Here is an 18361-nt window from a genome sequence, read left to right as displayed (position 1 = left end):
AGACTCCAGTCATTTTATGAGGAGAGGTCATTTTTCATTTCATTTAAGTCTTGAGAACACCCATGGAGGTAGAGGAGAAATGCATGCATGCACTTGTACATGTGTGAGTGTGTTGGGAGGAAGCTGTCAGTGAAGGCCTTGAAGCCAGGGTGAGAGTGATGGATCTGAAGGGACTCAGGGAATAGATAATGATAGGAGGGGGCTAAAGGAGCTGACGAAGAAGATCCTGGGGGTGGGAGGGAGGCTGACAGTAAAGGTCCTTGAAGTGGGGAGGAACTGACAATCTGACAGTGATGACCTTACACAAAGCCATGGAGTGGGTGCTGCTGTTTGTTGTATTTCCTTACTAGTTGATCCAGTATCCTAGTTTGGGCCCCCTGGGCTGGACTAATAATGTACGTGCCCCACTACAATGCCACCATATCAAACAAGCCACCATTAGAACAGGATCATTTTCCTCCAGGCAGCTGCTTGCTGCAATCATTCTGCTGATTAAATTTCATTCTGGAAAATACTGCACAGACATTAATCAGGTGTCACAGCCACTCCATCCTATAGAGCCAAAGCCTCTCTGGCCTTTAAAAATACACCAAACAGTTGCTAGAACACATCTCCCTAGGAAGGACAGATCCTCAGGCCAGCCCACAGAAATCCATGCTGTCCTCGTCCCCCTCCACCCAACCTTTCTCTCCCCGAAGAGAGCAAACAGTACCAGAAACCATTCTGATATTTTTACCTGGAGGACTCTGGTCAGCCTTCTGTCTTGGTGATACCATCAGCCCCCTACATATGTGGATTTGAAGGTTTGAAAGAGTTTTCCCATCTCAAAATAGCTTCCCCACTGGCCTGTTCGCACTGCCTGACATTTTCACTGTAATAAGCACTTCTCCCAGTGAAAACATTGTAGTCTTCAGAAATCCCTTGTTTAAACAAAATAAAATAAAACTGGTTTACCTGGAAGAAAGAATTCATAAGTAATAACGGCATTTTACAATCTCAGAGCACTTTTCCTTGCTCTCAATGTACTTTCCAACATGTTATTTCATTTTATTTTACATCCATTATATGAGGAAAATATTACTATAATCTCCATTTTGCAGATGTCAAAATGGAGCCTCAAAGAGATTAATTGACTTGGTCAGAAACATAGGGCTAGAAAATGGTCTTCTGATGCCACGCCTTAAGTGCTTTCTGTCATGCTAACACAAATGAATGCTGTCAACTGAGACTTCGAAAAAGAGATGTGTTTTGACGGGGGGTGGTGCAGGCAATGGCTAAGGAGGTCATGTCTAAGTAGGATGTCAAAGAAAAGGCCTGCAAACAGCCAGAGGACATGTTGGAGACAATAAACACCTGGGTGAGGGGAGGCAGACAGGATGGGAGAGGGGCCGAAAGCAGCCTGGTCTCCTTCACCAATTCAGATGTTAGTGTAAGTGGTCCCATTTTCCTTTCCCCCAAGCTGGTAGGTGGCAAATAAAGTGCCTTATCTCTAGTTGTGCTTTCCTGCCAGAAGTGGTGAAAAGATGCTGGATGTAATCAGAGGAGGGACAATCACATATTTGTGTTGGGCTGAGTTGGGCTACCCTTGGTGACATGTACCAGCTGCCTCTGACTGCCCACTCTCTTCAGGCGGTGCGCATTCAAGTCTAGGGCATAAGGACTAAGATAGAACATTATAACACTGTATCAATAATGTAAGACAGTGCCCTGTCCTTAAAGCAAAATGTAATTTAAAATGCAGTGTGTAGTAGACTGCAACTTAATTGGAAGGGATGCCTCGGACCATTTGGGACACTACAGAACATTTGGCATAGCCATTAAAAACTGTTCTCCAGAGCCCAGGAAACTAATTGCAAATGGTTAGGTAATGCACAGCTGATAGAAAGAAGATTTTCCTTTAAATTGATTCCATGGTATATGTACAGGGATGTTTATAGCAACATTGCTTGTAACTATAAAAAACTGGTAATAAACTAAATGTCCACCCATAGGGGTTCTTCAAGTAAGTTGAAACATTCGCACAATGGAATGTTAGGCAGCAGCTTAAAAAACATGAGGCAAACCTATATATACTGACACGGAAAATGTATTTATGAAATAGTATTGGATTTCTTAAAAAGTAAGTTGCAGAATAATATTTACAGTTTGCTTCCATTTTTCTTCACTATGTGTGTAATTGTATGTGTGTATGCATATCCTTATATATACATAGGAAAAGTGGAAAATCTTGGGAAAATATACATCAGAATAGAGGTTACCTCTGAAGAATGACATTGGGGAAGGAAAGAATTTCACTTTTTATTTTATACAATTTTGTATTGTTTGAAATCTGTGTGCATATTTTACTTTTGTAATGTTGAGTGTTTGTTAAAGGACAATAGCCTTTATTGAACAGCCCCTTTCTCGTTATAGTGGGATTCCAGGTTCCTGAGCAGATTTGAGCAGTGGGCATGGATTTAGGTGCATTTCACCTTCAATAGAACTTCTTACAGGTCCAATTGAACTGTATTTCTTATAAACAGTAACACACTAAAATATAGCCTTACCAAAGGAATCCTCTCTAATAAGCACAGCTGCTGATTTTTATTCCTCTCTCTATTCTGTTTTACCTCCAAATTTCCTCCTCTCCTCCCACCTAGGCAGAGTTTCTTCTATCTTCCTAGACAGATCAGTTACCCAGAAAGCTGCTCCTTCCAGGCAATCCACAGAGTAGACAGCCCCCTACTGGTATAATTTTAGGGGCATCGACAAAGCCAGACCAGAAAAAGTACTTGCCCACCTGCCAGCACCAACAAGCCTCAATCATACAGTGAAAAAGAAGTACAAATTCCCTTGAGAGAGGTGACTTGTTGCCTGAAACTAGCATTCAGGCAAGAAAGACTGACAGAAGAGCTGTGTGTGTGTGTGTGTGTGTGTGTGTGAGAGAGAGAGAGAGAGAGAGAGACCGACCAAACCAAAGTAGGTGGGTCCTGGGCAGCCCTAGGCTCACACTGCAGGACAGATACAGTGCAATTTATTAAACATTCGCCTGTTTAATTCATTTGTAAAATAGAATTTGAAGTAGTTTGTGCTTTTTAATAATACATGCTCATTGAATGTATTTGAAAGATATAGAAAAGTATAAAAAAGAAAGCAATCTCCTGTAATTTCACTACTCAGAGATAACTACAGTGGATATTTGAGTTTCTTTCTAGTCATTTTTCTCTGTATATATGTACAATTTTAAACAAAATGGGATCAAACTATACATGCAGTGCTTAGCCTACTTTTGCACTCATTATTTTATATATTTCTGTGTTCTTAAATATTTGAAATACAATTTTAATAGCTATATAACATATGGAATCATTTGGTTGTGGTATCATCTAGCTAATCGTTCTCCTAATTTTTGTCATTTCAGGGTTTTTTTAACTTACGAATAACATTGCCACGGACATTGTTGCACGTAAATCTTAGTCCAGATTTCTCTTTCCTTAGGACTGATTCCCAGAAGTGGGATTACTAGGTCACAGAGTGTAAACATTTTTAAAGGCTCTGTGGAGCAGTTTGAACTGGTAGCAAATTTATTGATTCCTAAGAACTACTGAACACAGAAATCCTCTTCAGTGCAAGCCTGAACCAAGCAGCTGGACACATGCACCCCCGCTTTCAACAATGTCACATCTAATTAGGTGTTTAATGAATGTTTTTTGATGGGGATAAGGGAGAAGGATATACTGAGCTCTGTCATTAATTAAAGGAAGGAAACAGCTTAACTGAATCCCATTCTACTATCCCTACCAACTGTTATCTCTGGCAGGTAAATCATAGCATCTAAACAGTGAGGTTCCCCAAAAGATCCCCAACCCAGTTCCTGTGGGCTTAAAGCTACTCATCTCTCCCTTTCCGCCGATTTAAAAGTAATACATATGGTGAATTTTTCTGTGTAGATGTTTTCCTTCTGTAGTAAATAGTTTGCAGTATAAAATGTTAATTATGCTTCTCATAGACTGATCTCACTCTAACCTTAACATTTGTGGTTATTAACCTCTGTTACATTTATTCTGAAATTCAAAAAAAATTACCTAGCCTTCTTAAACATCACCATGTCCCTAGTGTATTCATTGATTCATGCATTATGGTTCTCTGTTGCTGTTTTATGCCTTCAAATTAGGAAGATGTGAAATTCTGTGGAAAACAAAGACTAACCTTAAAAATAAACTATCTCCTTTCTGTAGTAGGAAATGGACTGTTTTCAGAACTAACTTTCCTATCAAAAATTCAGTAGAAGTATGTATACCTGAATCATTTTTGTTTTTGTTAATGCTTCCAAACAATGTACTTTGAAATCAGAATCATTTCTTTATATTCATTTTTATGTAATTCTCCTGATGCTCTTCCTTACACAATAGTGATCAGAAAGGAGATGTAGTTTCCTTTCCCTGCCCATGATAGCTAAGTGGGTATCATAATGTAAGTTGGAGGGAATTTTATTATGCAAGAAGGAACTACCATTGGGTTTGATTGATTGAAGATGGACTTTGATGTGGTGTATTTGAAAGCTATTAAATGCAACTTACAAGCCTTAATAAAAATATTTATTATTTCATTATTTAGCAAGTTTACTTTTAAAATACTTTTTAGAGTATTTAACTCTCAAAATAAACAAACAAAGGTAAAACTATGCATGGAGAAAAAATGTGGAATAATGCATTCAAACCCGTAAAGCATTTTTATCTGTGGAGAGTAGAATTGTGGAGCAGGAGTAATTTGCTGCATCAAGCACCTCTGCAGTTTTGGGAACTTTTACCGTGTTGTGTCTTATTTAGTAGGTAGAATAAAGCAATAGATAAAAATAAGTAAAACATGTTCAACAAGTATTGAAATGCCAACTATGTACCAGACGTAATTAAGTGATCATCATCGAAACTGTAAAGGCTAAATATAAGAAAGACTTTGAGTATTTGCACCACAGAACAATAATGAATATGACAATGAAAACACCTGAGCAGTTGGAATTTTCTAAGGTATAGTCATGCATCGCTTATTGACAGGAACACCTTCTGAGGAATGCGTCGTTAGGTGATTTCGTCCTTGTGCAAACATCATAGAGTGTACTCACACAAATCTAGATAGTATATCCTACTGCATAGCTAGGCTATTAGGCAAAACCTAGATAGTATATCCTGCTACACAGCTAGGCTATAAGGCATAGCCTATCTCACCTAGACTACAAATGTGTACAGCATGTGACTGTACTGAATACTGTTGTAATACAATGGTCAGTATTTGTGTATCTAAACATAGCTAAACATAGAAAAGGTACAGTACAAATGCAGTATAAAGGATAAAAAATGGTACACCTGTATAGAGCACTTACCATGAATGGAGCCTGCAGAACTGGAAGTTCCTCTGGGTGAGTCACTGAGTGACTCAATACAATCATGGTAGTATTGTGTCCTATTATGAAGGAATGTGAAAGACTAGGACATTACTGTACACTACTATACACTTTATAAACACTGTACACTTAGGCTGCACTACATTTATTTTAAAAGATTATTCTTTCTTCAATAAATTAACCTTAGCTTACTGTAACTTGTACATTATAAACTTTTTTTTAACTTTTGACCCTTGTAACAACACTCTTAAACACACACCGTACAGCTGTACAAAATATTTTCTTTCTTTACATCCTTATTCCACACGCTTTTTCTATTCTAACTTTTTTCTTTACTTTTCTAAATTTTTTGTTAAGAACAAAGACAAAACACACACACATTAGCCTATGCCTACACAGGGTAAGGATCATCAATATCACTGTCTTCTACCTCCACGTCTTGTTCCACTGGAAGGTCTTCAGGAGTAATAACACACATGGAGCTGTCATCTTTTATGACAACAATGCCTTCTTCTGCAATACCTCCCAAAGGACCTACATGAGGCTGTTTTACAGTTAACTTTTAAAAAATATTTAAGTAGAAGGAGTACACTCTATAATAATGATAAAGTGTATAGTATAGGAAATACATAAACCAGTAACATAGTCATTTATTATCATTATCAAGTATTATGGATTGTACCTAATTGTATATGCTACACTTTTATGTGATTGTCAGCACAGTGAGCTTATTTACACCAGCATCACCACAAACTCGTGAGTAACACATTGCACTATGATGTCACTAGGTGATAGGAGTTTTTCAGCTCCATTATAATGTTATGGGAACACCTTCATATCTGCATTCCATTGTTGACCAAAACATCATTATGTGGCACATGACTGTACTTGTGGGCTGTGACAGTGTTGTCTGCCCCGGCACTGCCCTCGCCCTCTGCCTCCTAGATCTGTGGTTCCCACTGGATGCCTTGTGCCCAACTGAACTTCAGCTTCTTGACTGGCCCTTCCCGTAGCTGACTGCAATTAGGTGTGTCTTCAGTGTTAAACATCTCCTTTTCAAGGTAAAATCAAGAGGTCATGGGGACCCAGACATTTTCAGATGCTGATGGTGGGTATGTACTTTGCTACAAATATTTGGGAGGGCAATTTGGCAATACATTTTCAAAGCCTTAAAAATATTCTGACTTGATCAAAATCAGAATAGTGGTTACCTCTGGGAGGGTTATTGACTGGGGAGGGGGCTCAAGAGAGCCATCTGGGATGTTAGGTTCAATATCTTAATCTGGGTGGTGGTTTACAAGTGTGTGTGTGTGTGTGTGTGTGTGTGTGTGTGTGTGTTAAAATACATTGGTCTGTACATTTTATTACATGTGTGTTGATAAAAAAAGTTTAATTAGAAGTGTGTGTTTGGAACATTTGAACCAATAATTCCATGATAGTATTGTATCCTATGGTGAAAAAGATGCAAAGGTTTAGTTCATTGCATTATTTACAATGTTAAAAAACTGGCAATCTCTAAAATATTCAATAACAGTGAAATGGTAAATAAATTATGTTCCATTCATTTTAAATCATATTATCAAAGGTTTTTTCTTTACTGATATTGGAAAACATTTATTATATAGTGTTTGGTAACTAACACAGGTTACAAAATAGAAATAAATCAATAACAAAGTAAAGACAAGTACCAACGCTGTTTCCTGGTGCTATGGTTATTTTCCTGGTACCCAAAGAAAAAGACCAGCTGGCAATGAGAATCAGGCAACACCCTTAACTATGGTTTTCCTCAATCAAGATTCACATGTTTGTGGTGCAGGCACTGAGTACTAGGCATTGACCTAAGGTAGTCTGGTGGGCACACCCCAACCTCAGTTAGGAATGTTTGGACTCTTTGAGGCTCTCCATTACTCTGAAGCTTCTCTCTGTCCTTGATCAACCAAAGTCTGGAAAACGAGAGTTGGATGGTGATAACCAGAGCGTAGAGATACTAGCTGGGATGTCTATAAGTATGTGCACTTGTGAATACCTGTATGGCCACCATTTTAAATATGCATGTATGCATGTATGTGTGTGTAAACATGTAGACATTTCTCTAGCCCACATTCCCAGAATTGGAATCAGGAAGGTATACTATGTAATTTAAATAGTCAAATTGGTCAGCAAAATAAGGAGATAATTGAATGCTATGGCTCTTCCCAGGGAGAATGTGTTAGACACAGAGCACCATCTGGCATTTTTCTACTGGTCTGAAGGCTTCTGGGGAGGGCGCTCATCACTGGTTTGAAGAAGATGGAGAGAAGTAGGCTGCAGCCCCATTGGTAAACATTTCCTGATGCTATAAAGCAGTTTGCAACCTAGGGCAACACTGTATGCTTGATTAAGCTTGCTATGAAAAGGATTTATTTTAAGGCATTTTAATAATTTCTTTTTTTTATCAAAAGCTAACCAAGCAGTTTTATAGTAGCCTTCACTTGCATGAAAGACCTGTTTCTTCATCTAGATGGCTTGCCTATTGGTAAGTTTTATTATAAACCTATTTATGTATAAACTCCACATGTGTTTTGACATGAAGAAAATCAGAATGGAGCCCAGGAAACATTGCCTCTTGCTTTTTAATCATCCTGTTCAATTTGAGTTAAAATAAACTTTTTTTTGGAGGAAAAGAGGTGTATGTACTGGGCTTAGTTAAAATGTAGGGGGTTTCCCCCCAGTTCCCATTCTAGTCCCTCCCCTTTTCCCGATCCTCTCTCCAGACAAATACACCATCTCTGGGGAGAAGACTGCTACTACTCTCCGAGCTGCTGCAGCTGCTGCTATTGTCACTGCTACTGGTCTCAAAGTCATTTTTAACTTGACTGAGTGCGTGCTGTGCTCCAAGTCCCACAAGGCACCCCAAGAGACAGCACAAAAGAAACATACCATATGCAGTTCTTTTAAATAGCCAGCTCCTCTAGTACTTTATAAAATAATGTTCAATTTCAAGCAGGATTCAGGAATACAGATGTTGAGAAAGCAAACCTCACTCCCATTAAAGGTACCTCACTAGTTTGTGTCTTTGGGATTACAAAGGTCAAATTACATATGCCCTCTGCATCATTTGGTGGGTAGTGTGTTTCTCTCTGAATTGAAAAGGCCTCAATCTGTCCATCAAAACCAGCATGGTAACAAGTTTCTATTTGGCTTCTTTAGGGATCTCTTGCTGTGTGATTGCTATAGGGGAGCCAAGAATCTCTAAAGAAGGTGTCAAATAGTCTTTAGAGCCTGTATAAAAACCTCTTTTCTTTCAGGCTACTTTCACAGAAACCAAATATGTTAATTAGCAAGCACTCCTGAGAAATCAGTGCTGGTTGCAGGAGTCCTCCACATTAAGTATGAGATATTTAGAATGAGAGGAGAAAGAGATAAGTAAACAGGACTCAAAGACAATCATTGCAGAAGTATAAATACAGGATTTCTCTCTGCCTTTGTGGAGCTTATAGAGACCCTGACACAAGCTAAGCAGGCTTAAGACACACACATCTACAGTAGTAGGCATCTTGTCTCTATCTAGGACATATATCACAGATTTTTAAACCACATGTATAGTGTAGGGTTGCTAATAATACCTGACACAGCATTCAACGTGGCCCCTGGGGTGCCCAAGTTCTTTACAAAGGGCTTCCTTTTTAATCTTCAAGAAACATATTTTCTTCCTTCAGAAGATGGGAAAGGGCAAGGGCCTTCAGTCCCATTTCCTGGATAAGAAAAACAAAGCTTTACAGTAGATTAGCAAGGCAGATCTGGAAAGAGCCAAGTACTCTTCTTCATCCCATTGACTCTTAGAATAGTTTTATACTTGATTTGGTTTGGGTTTTTCGGGGAACATGGAGAAAGGATTGCAGCAACCATCAGAAGGAGGCGGTTGGAAGGAGACCTGGCAAGCAGAGCCTGGGAGCTCCTCAATAGGACAGTATGGGCACCTCCAAATAGGTATATTCTCTTAGCTATGTTAGGCTTCCAGGGCTGTTTCCAGAGGGAGGTGGAGTCCACTGTTACCCGCTTCCTCACCCTCCACCTCCCCTGGCCACCAGATAGATGTCTTGGGGGCACTCCAAGAAGGCCTCATCCTGATCTGCAGTTGTTTTGAGAACATTCAAACCACCTTTTGGTCCAACCACAAGGTGCTTCAAGCCCAATATCCTAATGGGGTCCAAAAGGATAGGTTCGAGAAGGATTTGGCTGTCTTCCAAGATCAATGACATTCCCACCTCATCCCCAGTTTCCCTTAGTAATCCACAGTGGATCTGTCAGCCATGACTTTACTTTCACTCTTTCCAAAGCTACTTGCATTTTCATCTTGCTGCATCTTTTGGAGCTAATGAATTCCTTAGGTTTTCCATTTGCTATAGAGAATAATAGTTCTTTTCAGTCGCCATAGCAAGAACACTCACCTTGGAGTCCAACAGATCTAGGTTCTAGCTCTCACTTCTGCCACTTACTAGCTGAGTGGGCACAGGACATTTTCTTCCCTTCTCTGAGATTCAGTTTCCTCCTCTGCATAATGGGGTTATTGATAACTCCTCTTCCTCCCTTGCATGGCTGCTATGATGATAAAATGAGATCCTTGTTATAAAAGCACTTGAACAGTACAAACTGGGGTTCTGGTGCAGAGTCATACTTTAGCTGAATTTTCTAGCTAAAGATTGGGGGCTGTTGGTTCTGGAATTCTCAGGTCTGGTGAATAAGGCTGTGCTCCTTCTCTCTGTCTCTGCATAATTTTATACACTCTGGTCACATCACTTCCCAGCCTTCATCGTTCTAGACTAAAGAGTCTGCGTTTGTTTAATCTATCTTCATATGTCAGCCACCACCCTCCCCCCGCCCCACACACACCATCCCTTTGATTATAGAGTGGCCCTTCTCTGGATCATCTCCAGCTCCATTATGTCATTCTGGAAGCACTAAGACCAGACCTGCTCAAGTGTGTGTGTGTGTGTGTGTGTGTGTGTGTGTGTGTGTGTGTGTGTGTGTGTTCCTCAGCTCTGAACCTCTGACTCTGACCCCCTCCCCAGTTATAAATCCTAGAACAGGATAATTACCCAAGACCCTGTCCAACTATAGAGAAGGTTGGTTGGCTTCATACTGAAGCCTCCCCCTCTTTCTCTGCGCAGCCCTGGCCCCAAGGGGCTAAAACTGCTCCCTGTCTGGCTTGGAAGGCTGGGAGGTGGATAACTAGGATGGGGAGACTGAGGGGGAGGGAGGAGGGGGGGTCTTGCGCAAGCGCACGCGGCTGCACGGACCGCCAATGCTGCCGCCTCCCAGAGCAGAGGGAGGCAGAACAGGAGGGAGGGAGAAGAGTGGAAGGGAGGGGGAGGCGGCACTTGGGCTGCAGCTCGCAACCAGAGGCAGTGTCTCTCAGCTCTCGGAAGGACCGAGAGAGGCAACCGCGGAGTAGGATGCTCTGCGGGGCGCCCAGAGCCGGGGGCGCTTGAAGCAGCTTCGGGGACTGGGGCAACCGGGCAGTTTTCACCATGCATCAGTCCCTGACTCAGCAGCGGTCCAGCGACATGTCCCTGCCCGATTCCATGGGTAAGTCTAGCGGCCCTTCCTTCGGGCGGCGGCAGCAGGGGTTGAGTGCGCTGGCCTCTGGACTGTGAACGCCCCAGGTGCCCCAAAAGCCAGAGAGCGGGAAACGGGGCATGGATGGGGTGGTCTTCGCGCCCCAGCGTCTGGGTGGTGGACCAGAGTCCCAGGGGAGCGGCCTGGCTGCAGCGGGAGCGACGTGCGGAGATCGGAGCGCCAACCTTGCGTCGGAGTATCTCTGCCCCGGAGTGCGGGTGTGTGCCTGTTTGTGTGCGTGTGTCTACAGACTTGCAGTCGGTGGTAAATCCCAGCAATCTGAGGATCAAAACACTTCCCTGCAACCTGCGCCTTCGCTTTCCATTCGACACTCCCTCTTTGCAAAGTCCTGGTCACTTCTAAGAGCTCACGACTAACGACAATTAGAAGCAGGGTCCTCGCCCCCTCCCAACTCTCTTGAAGCTGCCCTGAAATTTAGAGATGCAGTTGGGTGGGGGCCTGACTTGCACCTCGCTGATTGGGGGGGGGGCGGGTTGCGCAACTCTGGGGGATGGGCGGGGGTGAGAAGAAAGGGGGGGATGAGGGGAGGGGAATTCCTGAGGAATCACTCAAGACAGCCCAGCCCTGCCCTCTGCAGCGGCGGGATCAACATTCTTTGAATTTGATTGTTACTCTGCTCCAAATGCACGGAATGTGCATGAGTGTGAAAAGGGAGTCAGGGGCAGGAGTGAGAGCGCGAGAAAGAAACATCCAGCGCGAGCCCGCGCATCTTCTGAAGTCGCGCTTTTCCTCGCAGGGCGGAATGGAGGGGGAGGGGCACCCTTCGACTCCTTTCCTTATAGAAACTGGGGGACAGCTACCTTCGGGCACCAACTTGGCTGCCCCTCGAAGCTGCTTTTTGGTAGTTACAAAAACAAACAAACCCAGTCCCCCTCAGCTGTTAGGCACCTTCCCAAGCCCTGTGATTTCACTGGGCGGAGAAATTAATTTGGAGCCCTGGAGAGCGGGAAGGGATTGTAAAATCATGATCCCACCTAATCTTTTAAAATTCGCCTCGGATACACTTCAATCAAATCGAATTCTCTCTTTCCAACATACTTTACATTCTGCAAAATCCCTCTGTCCCGCAGTTCCTGCCATCAGTCTGCTCAGGTCTTCTCCGATGAATTTGCGGGAACATCTCGAGTGGAGGGGGCAGGGAGAAGATCGAACCCCCTATATAATCTCCCTACTGCCCGCAGAAGACTCAATGTCAACAAAACTCGTTCACCGGAGGGGCCCCAGAAAGTGTTATCTCCTGGATGGTGGAAAGATCCGTATCCTCAATGGTTTTGCATATTCAGTATAAGAATTTACTTTTTCATTTTTAAGGGCGTAGTTATTTACAACGGGGTACAAATGAGGCCAAGGACTTGGTCCGAATCCAGAGCCCAGCAGTACCAGACTCCCCCTTACTCCCAGCTCGCGCGCGCGCACTCTTTCTCCAACACACACACCACGCGCACACACATACAGAGGGAGAGGGAGAGAGAGAGAAAGAGAGAGCGCGAGAGCGAGCGACAGCGAGAGCGAGAGAGAGAGTGACAGAGAGGTGGGAATGCACTGCTTACCTTGGCCAGCTGTGGCGCCAACAACGCAGCCCTGGCTCCCCGACGCCAAGCTGTTGCGCTTCGCGAGGGAGGGCAGAGTGGAAGAGTGCTAGGGTTCCGCAGCGTCCATTCTCGCTGCGGACGACAACCACCTAACCACCTGCAAATCAAGCCACAGCGCCCCGGGCCCGTCTGCCTTCGGGGAGTGGGCTGGTTGGTGGCCCAGGGCTTAAAGAGTCGCTACTTGGCGCACTGCTCTGTGGGTTGGGGAACAAGATGAAGAGCTTTCTTTCTTGGGCTCCCAGGGGCCCTCAGCGATCTTGTGTTTCTCGAAAGGTCTGCGCAACAAACAGCTGAGTGGGCTTCGCCCAGCCCAGTCTCCACACTGCGGGAAAGGAATCATAAATCCCAGATAGAAGCGGAGCCGGCGCCACGCATTCCACTTTTTGAAGTCCGCAGAGCGACGGCACTAGCAAATTCCTGAGTCGAGTGCTAACGCTGGGTTTCCACAGTTTGGACAGGGGAGTCTCCCCGGAGTTCCCTGGCCCTGGTCCCGCACAGTCCGGGCCTGAATCAGCGTCTAGGCTACTTAGGAGCTACTCCCACTTAGCTCTGGCAACACCACCTTCCCTTGCGTGGGGGGAAGAGGACAGTGGGTAGGTAGGTTAGTGTTTCAGCCTCCAAGGGCAGCATTTCTGAGAGGACTCCCTTTATTGTCAAGACACAACCGCAACCAAAACAATAAAATTTAAAACACGCAGACACACTGCACCAAGGTGCCTGCACTCTACGCTTGCTGGCTGCCTGGGAATAGAGCAGTTCGTCCAAGGCTCAGAGTGGAGCAGGCGCTTTGCAATTAAGAAGATGGTAATTTGACTCCAGCGTCCCTCCATCCCCTCCCAGCAACCCCCTTCTCCCTTTTGGCAACACCGCCCCCAGGCGCAAAGGCACCTCTACTACAGTAGGGCATTCCTTCCTCCCAAATAACACATTTGTAATTCGCGGGCGGCCTCGGATGTTCTCCATTCAGAGAACTGTCTAAAGTGGGGAGGGATGGATTTCAGCGCCTTTAAGGAAATGTTTGGGAGATTGGCAGGGTCTTGAGGCCCTTGTGTGGGCAGCCACCTGTTTCTAGGGATACTCAAGGCTGGGATATCCGGGGACCCACCCTGTGTGGCAAAGCTGACTCAGGTAAGCAAATCCTAATCGGTTCAAAAGATCAACCCAGAGAACTAGCCAGGCATCAACAACACCGTGTACAGGACAGGATACTGGGTTCCCAACTTTTCTGTGCCCAATAAAGATTATACACCTTATCTACTCTCTTGGGAGAGGATAATCAAGAACGTGTGCAAGGTAAAACAAAGTAACAGAGACAGCATCCTACCTTCTAGCAACTCACATCTTGGTTCCCTCAGATACCTAATCCTGGGACTGGCAGATATCATATGGGTTGTGGACCAGACCCACGGTTACAATTGTAATGGTACCAGTTACAATTAATATACTTATTGAGTAAGGTACCTGGGAATTTAGGGACATGAATAAGTAATTAATTTTGATCAAGAAAAACTTTTTGGAGGAGGGGAATTTTGAGCATGTTTCGAAGGAAGGGAGGCACCCAGGTTCAAAGACCGCAATGCAGATGGGGGCTCTGACCAGGGGGAATACCCGGATGAGAGAAAAGCTGGTTGTTTTTGGAAGGGTGGAGACAGCAAATAATTGGGTGCTTCTAGAGCTAAGCATCGTGGTCATCAGGAATCTGGGGTGGAGGTGGGGCACTGCAGAGAGGGAGGGCTGCAGTAGTTCTGCAGGGAGGCTGCTGAGGGGGGGCAGGCAAGGCCAATGAAAAGATTTCAGACTCTCTCACTGCTGTTGGTTGCAGAGGTGGTTGTTGTTTAAGCAGAAATATACTGGGTGCCAAGGAGACAGAGTAGTGAGAGATATTGTAGTTTTCACACTAGTTAGCCAGAAGGCTTTTAATTTGAGGGAACCCTCAGGTGTACCCTACATTAAAAAATCAATTCTATGAGACTAGCCCATATTTATTCACACAATTCCTCCCACATCCTTCTTGATTAAAAGGGAAACAATTCTGAGATGTTGCCTCTTGTTTATTCAACAAGTACCGATTGTTTATTAGGTATCAAACACTAGGTATAAATCGTAATAGGCATGATTTTCATATACCTGCTGCTTTATTTAAGTACCTCCTGGTGCCTGAGTTTTTTTACGTGTCACTTTACTAAACAAAATCAGAATAAGATGGTCCTGTGTTTACAGAAACATCTAAGGCAAGCCCCAAATTGTACCAGAATAAGAACACGGCTGTACTTCTCCCTTCTAAAATAAAACAACCACCAGGAAAATGTCCTAAGCAGACACAATAAACTGCCTTTTAGGAGCCTGGGCCACACCTTCAGAAAATGGGTATATCTTGCTCTAAGTAGATGTGAATTTTATTGAGTCGAATTGACACTAAAGATAAATTGAGGGGTGATTCTTCATTTTCAAAACGAGTCACCCTGGGGGGGGGGTTTCTTAAAACAGTCAATTCCCCAAGTGCAACTAGAAATAACTTCATGTTACACAATTATGGTCCTTATAAAATAAGTGGTGACAGGGAAGGACGCTCGTGAGGGGACAGAGATTAGATATTCGACCTGGTGATCAGAGAGTTTTCTTAGGAATCTTATCCAAAGCAAATCCTATCTGGAGTCAAGGCCCCTGTGGGGCTGTGGGATCTTTGCCTGGGTTGCTCAAGTGACTGAATTTTCAATTCAGGTTCTAAAGCAGGAAAAAAGATTTTCAAATGACACTATGTGGTTTGCTGAGTCACTTTTCTGACCTGGCTCTTCCTGCGCTTTTAAAAGTTAGAGTGATATTTGCAAAGAAGATCCAAGAGCTGTGAATAAGATTAAAGGCCAGCTGGTGGGGAAGGAGCAGGCAAATGAAACAAACAAACAAACAAACCAAAATTAAAAAGACCATGCATGCACACACACTTCTCCAATTTAGTCTGTCAGGTTACATGTTTTCTGGGTAAGGTGTTGAGACACTTCCATATCACAAAGATATCCGTGGTGTATCCAAATGTTCTCTCACTCTCTTTTGCCAGTTTGAGGCAGGGGAGGGCTAGAGATTGTGTGAGTGACAAAAGAGAAGGGAAGACAAGAATGGGAGGCAATGTTGGTAAGTTTATGTTAGAGCCCCTCTGTAGAACCAACTCACAGATTCACTGAGAAGTATCTATCATCAAATAAACTTAGGCACCCTGGTTTAGAGACTAATTTAGCATCCCTCAAAATCAAGAGGAAGGATAACTAAACTTCAGGTAAACAGAAGAAATAAATCCTGGCCTTCCCCCAACCCTCTACTATTCCTTTCCCAGCACCATGCAGACCAGAGCTCCCGGCTTTGCTCCTGTGTTTACCATTAGACAGCTCCCATTTGCATCCCTAATAGCCCTGTCATGAAAGGGCCCCGATGTTACAGGTGTCTCTAGTGGGCCTTTATGTTTTTGTCCCATGGAGGCTGGACTCAGGTCTCTTTAAAGATGAGTCTCATTTGCCAACTCTTCTTACCTCTTCCCCAGGGTGAGACATGGTGCTTTAGCATTGTAGATGCCTATAAACGTTCAAACCACTTCTACATTTCAACGAAAAATAGTCTTAGATTAGTCCCATATTAGAAATGACCCTGATGAGTCACATCCCTCATTTTCGAAGCTGACGTCAGGGGAGACCGCCCGCCCCTCCCACCTCCCTTGGAGACTTCAGCAGGGACAGTACTGGGGAAGACAGGATGGATGGTGGGGTTAAGCCCGGGTGATACTCCCAGTGCTTTTCTTCCATACAAGAGGGGATATCTGCAGTGGACTGCAAGGCCAGCCACAACCCCTCCCGTCTCAACACCACCTTGCCTCCTGGGTCTCGCTTCCTTTCCTTGACCTCGTCCCCCTTCCTCCATCCCCTCTCCCCTCCCTCTATCCCCTCTCCCCTCCCTCCCCATGGAGCAGTCTGCATGGCTTCTCTCAACAACTGCTTCCTGAGGCTGCAGTGAGGTCTCCCAGAATGACAGGGTCTTATGGACAGACTCAAGTGATCTCTTTAGGGCCATAAATGACAGTCAAGCCACGTGGGTGGGCGACTCCATCAGGGCTCCTCACTGCTTCATCCTCCTCATGCTCCATACTTCCACTAGAGAGCTAGACTCTTCTCATTTGCTTTTTTTTTTTTTTTTTTGAGAACTCCTAGGTAGTAACTCTCCCCTGGTTATTTCCTGTTGAAGGCCCTCTCCCTATGCCTGAGAAATCCCTGCAGAGTGTGAGACAGTGCTCGGTTCCTTTAAAAAAAAATAAATTAAAAAGTGAGCCTAGATACCATTTTTCTGTCTGACTTAATAATCCTGTTTTCAAAAAAATATTGGTTTGCACTATCATGTCTGATAAGCCCTGAGTGGGAGAATGGGTTTCTCATCATTTATGTTTATGTCACCCTCACATAAGCCTAAATGTGTATAAGTTATAATCCTCCCCACCTAACTCCCCCGATACATATCTTTGTGGACTAATGGCCTCCAAACACTCACTTTATTACACACATTTGTTATGTGACAAATCTTGCCAATACACCATTTTAAAGTTTATACATGAGGTGGCAAATGTCAGAAATAAATGAAAAAAAAATCCCAGTAACTTGGCTTGGCTGTGATATTTACACTGAAAATGAAATTTCATATCTCTAGCTTATGAAAAAAATCTTTTTAGTTGGATATTGGCTTTAAAATGTTTTCATTTAATACCCCCTCCCCCCACACACACACTTCCCATTTATCATATGCCTTCTAATTTGGTCTAAAAAACCACTCTACTAAGTAGTTATGACACATCTCTTATAGAGTGCCAGGAGCACAAAAATTCGTTTTGTTTTTACGTAACTGGTGAAATTTCTTCTGTTGTTTATTTTCAAATTGGAAATACATATTTTATTATAAAAGTGGCACCTGATGACTACAAAAAATAATGCTCTATCCCTTCCCCACAACCCCCCACCCGTCACCACCAAAGATAACTTCAGTTACCGGTAGGAATAGGAAAGGAAAACCTTCTTAGTGTTTTTTTCTTTAAGTCAATCCTTTCCCCAGCTGAAATGAGCAATTTTAATTTCTCTCTGTGCTTTCAGGAGCATTCAATCGGAGGAAACGAAACTCCATCTATGTCACCGTGACTTTGCTTATCGTGTCCGTGTTAATTCTCACAGTGGGCCTTGCTGCAACCACCAGGACCCAGAATGTGACTGTAGGAGGTTATTACCCCGGAGTTATTGTAAGTATAGAAGGCACAGGTAGGTCGCAGTAGCTTGCTGTCTACAGAAATTCTGGCTCTGCTCTGATAGTTTTCAATTCTGTTTGAGTGTCTAGTGTTTGCTCAGATTTCCTCCTTTGTATCTCTGTATATTTATGTAGAGAGGCAACTCTGGGCCCGCTAAGAAGAGCACTGGACTGAGAATCAGAAGAATCCAGCACCATCCCTATCTAACAGTGTGATCCTGAGCAAGTCATCTCACTCTTTAATACCTCAGGTTTCTGGTTTAGGAGATGTTACCAGCAGTGTTAACCTTAGGCTAAGGTCCTTTCTCTCCGGGCATCTGCATTCCCATATATAATAGAGGTCATCTGATCTCACCTGAAATCTGAGGATCCTGGCAGCTTGACACTCTGACCAACAGCACTGATCTCCAAAGTGATCCTGCACTCCTATCAGAAAAAGCTGTGGAAGATATGTTCCTAAAATATGTATATTTATTCACTTATAAATTATATATATATATAC

At 43.5% G+C, this 18361-nt stretch overlaps 1 protein-coding gene across 4 annotated transcripts in view; it reads left to right on the top strand.

The window, feature by feature from the left end:
* The first annotated feature begins 10660 nt into the window (after positions 1-10660).
* TMEM255A (transmembrane protein 255A) overlaps positions 10661-18361 on the top strand; it is a 52567-nt gene continuing 44866 nt past the window's right edge. For 3 of the 4 annotated variants that reach the window (XM_016943730.3, XM_016943728.3, XM_016943729.3), the window contains exons 1-2: positions 10664-10948; positions 17712-17854. In XM_016943730.3, coding sequence (XP_016799219.1) covers positions 10891-10948; positions 17712-17854 — 201 coding nt within the window. In that variant the 5' untranslated portion in view covers positions 10664-10890. Of the gene's footprint in view, positions 10949-17711; positions 17855-18361 lie in introns of all 4 variants that reach the window. The other variant, XM_016943731.3, reaches the window with a different exon arrangement.

This window comes from Pan troglodytes, chromosome X (genome assembly GCF_028858775.2).
Source record: "Pan troglodytes isolate AG18354 chromosome X, NHGRI_mPanTro3-v2.0_pri, whole genome shotgun sequence".
Classification (NCBI taxonomy): domain Eukaryota; kingdom Metazoa; phylum Chordata; class Mammalia; order Primates; family Hominidae; genus Pan; species Pan troglodytes.
The sequence above is the reverse complement of the archived record's forward strand: the minus strand, read 5'-3'. Positions and strand labels throughout refer to the sequence as shown.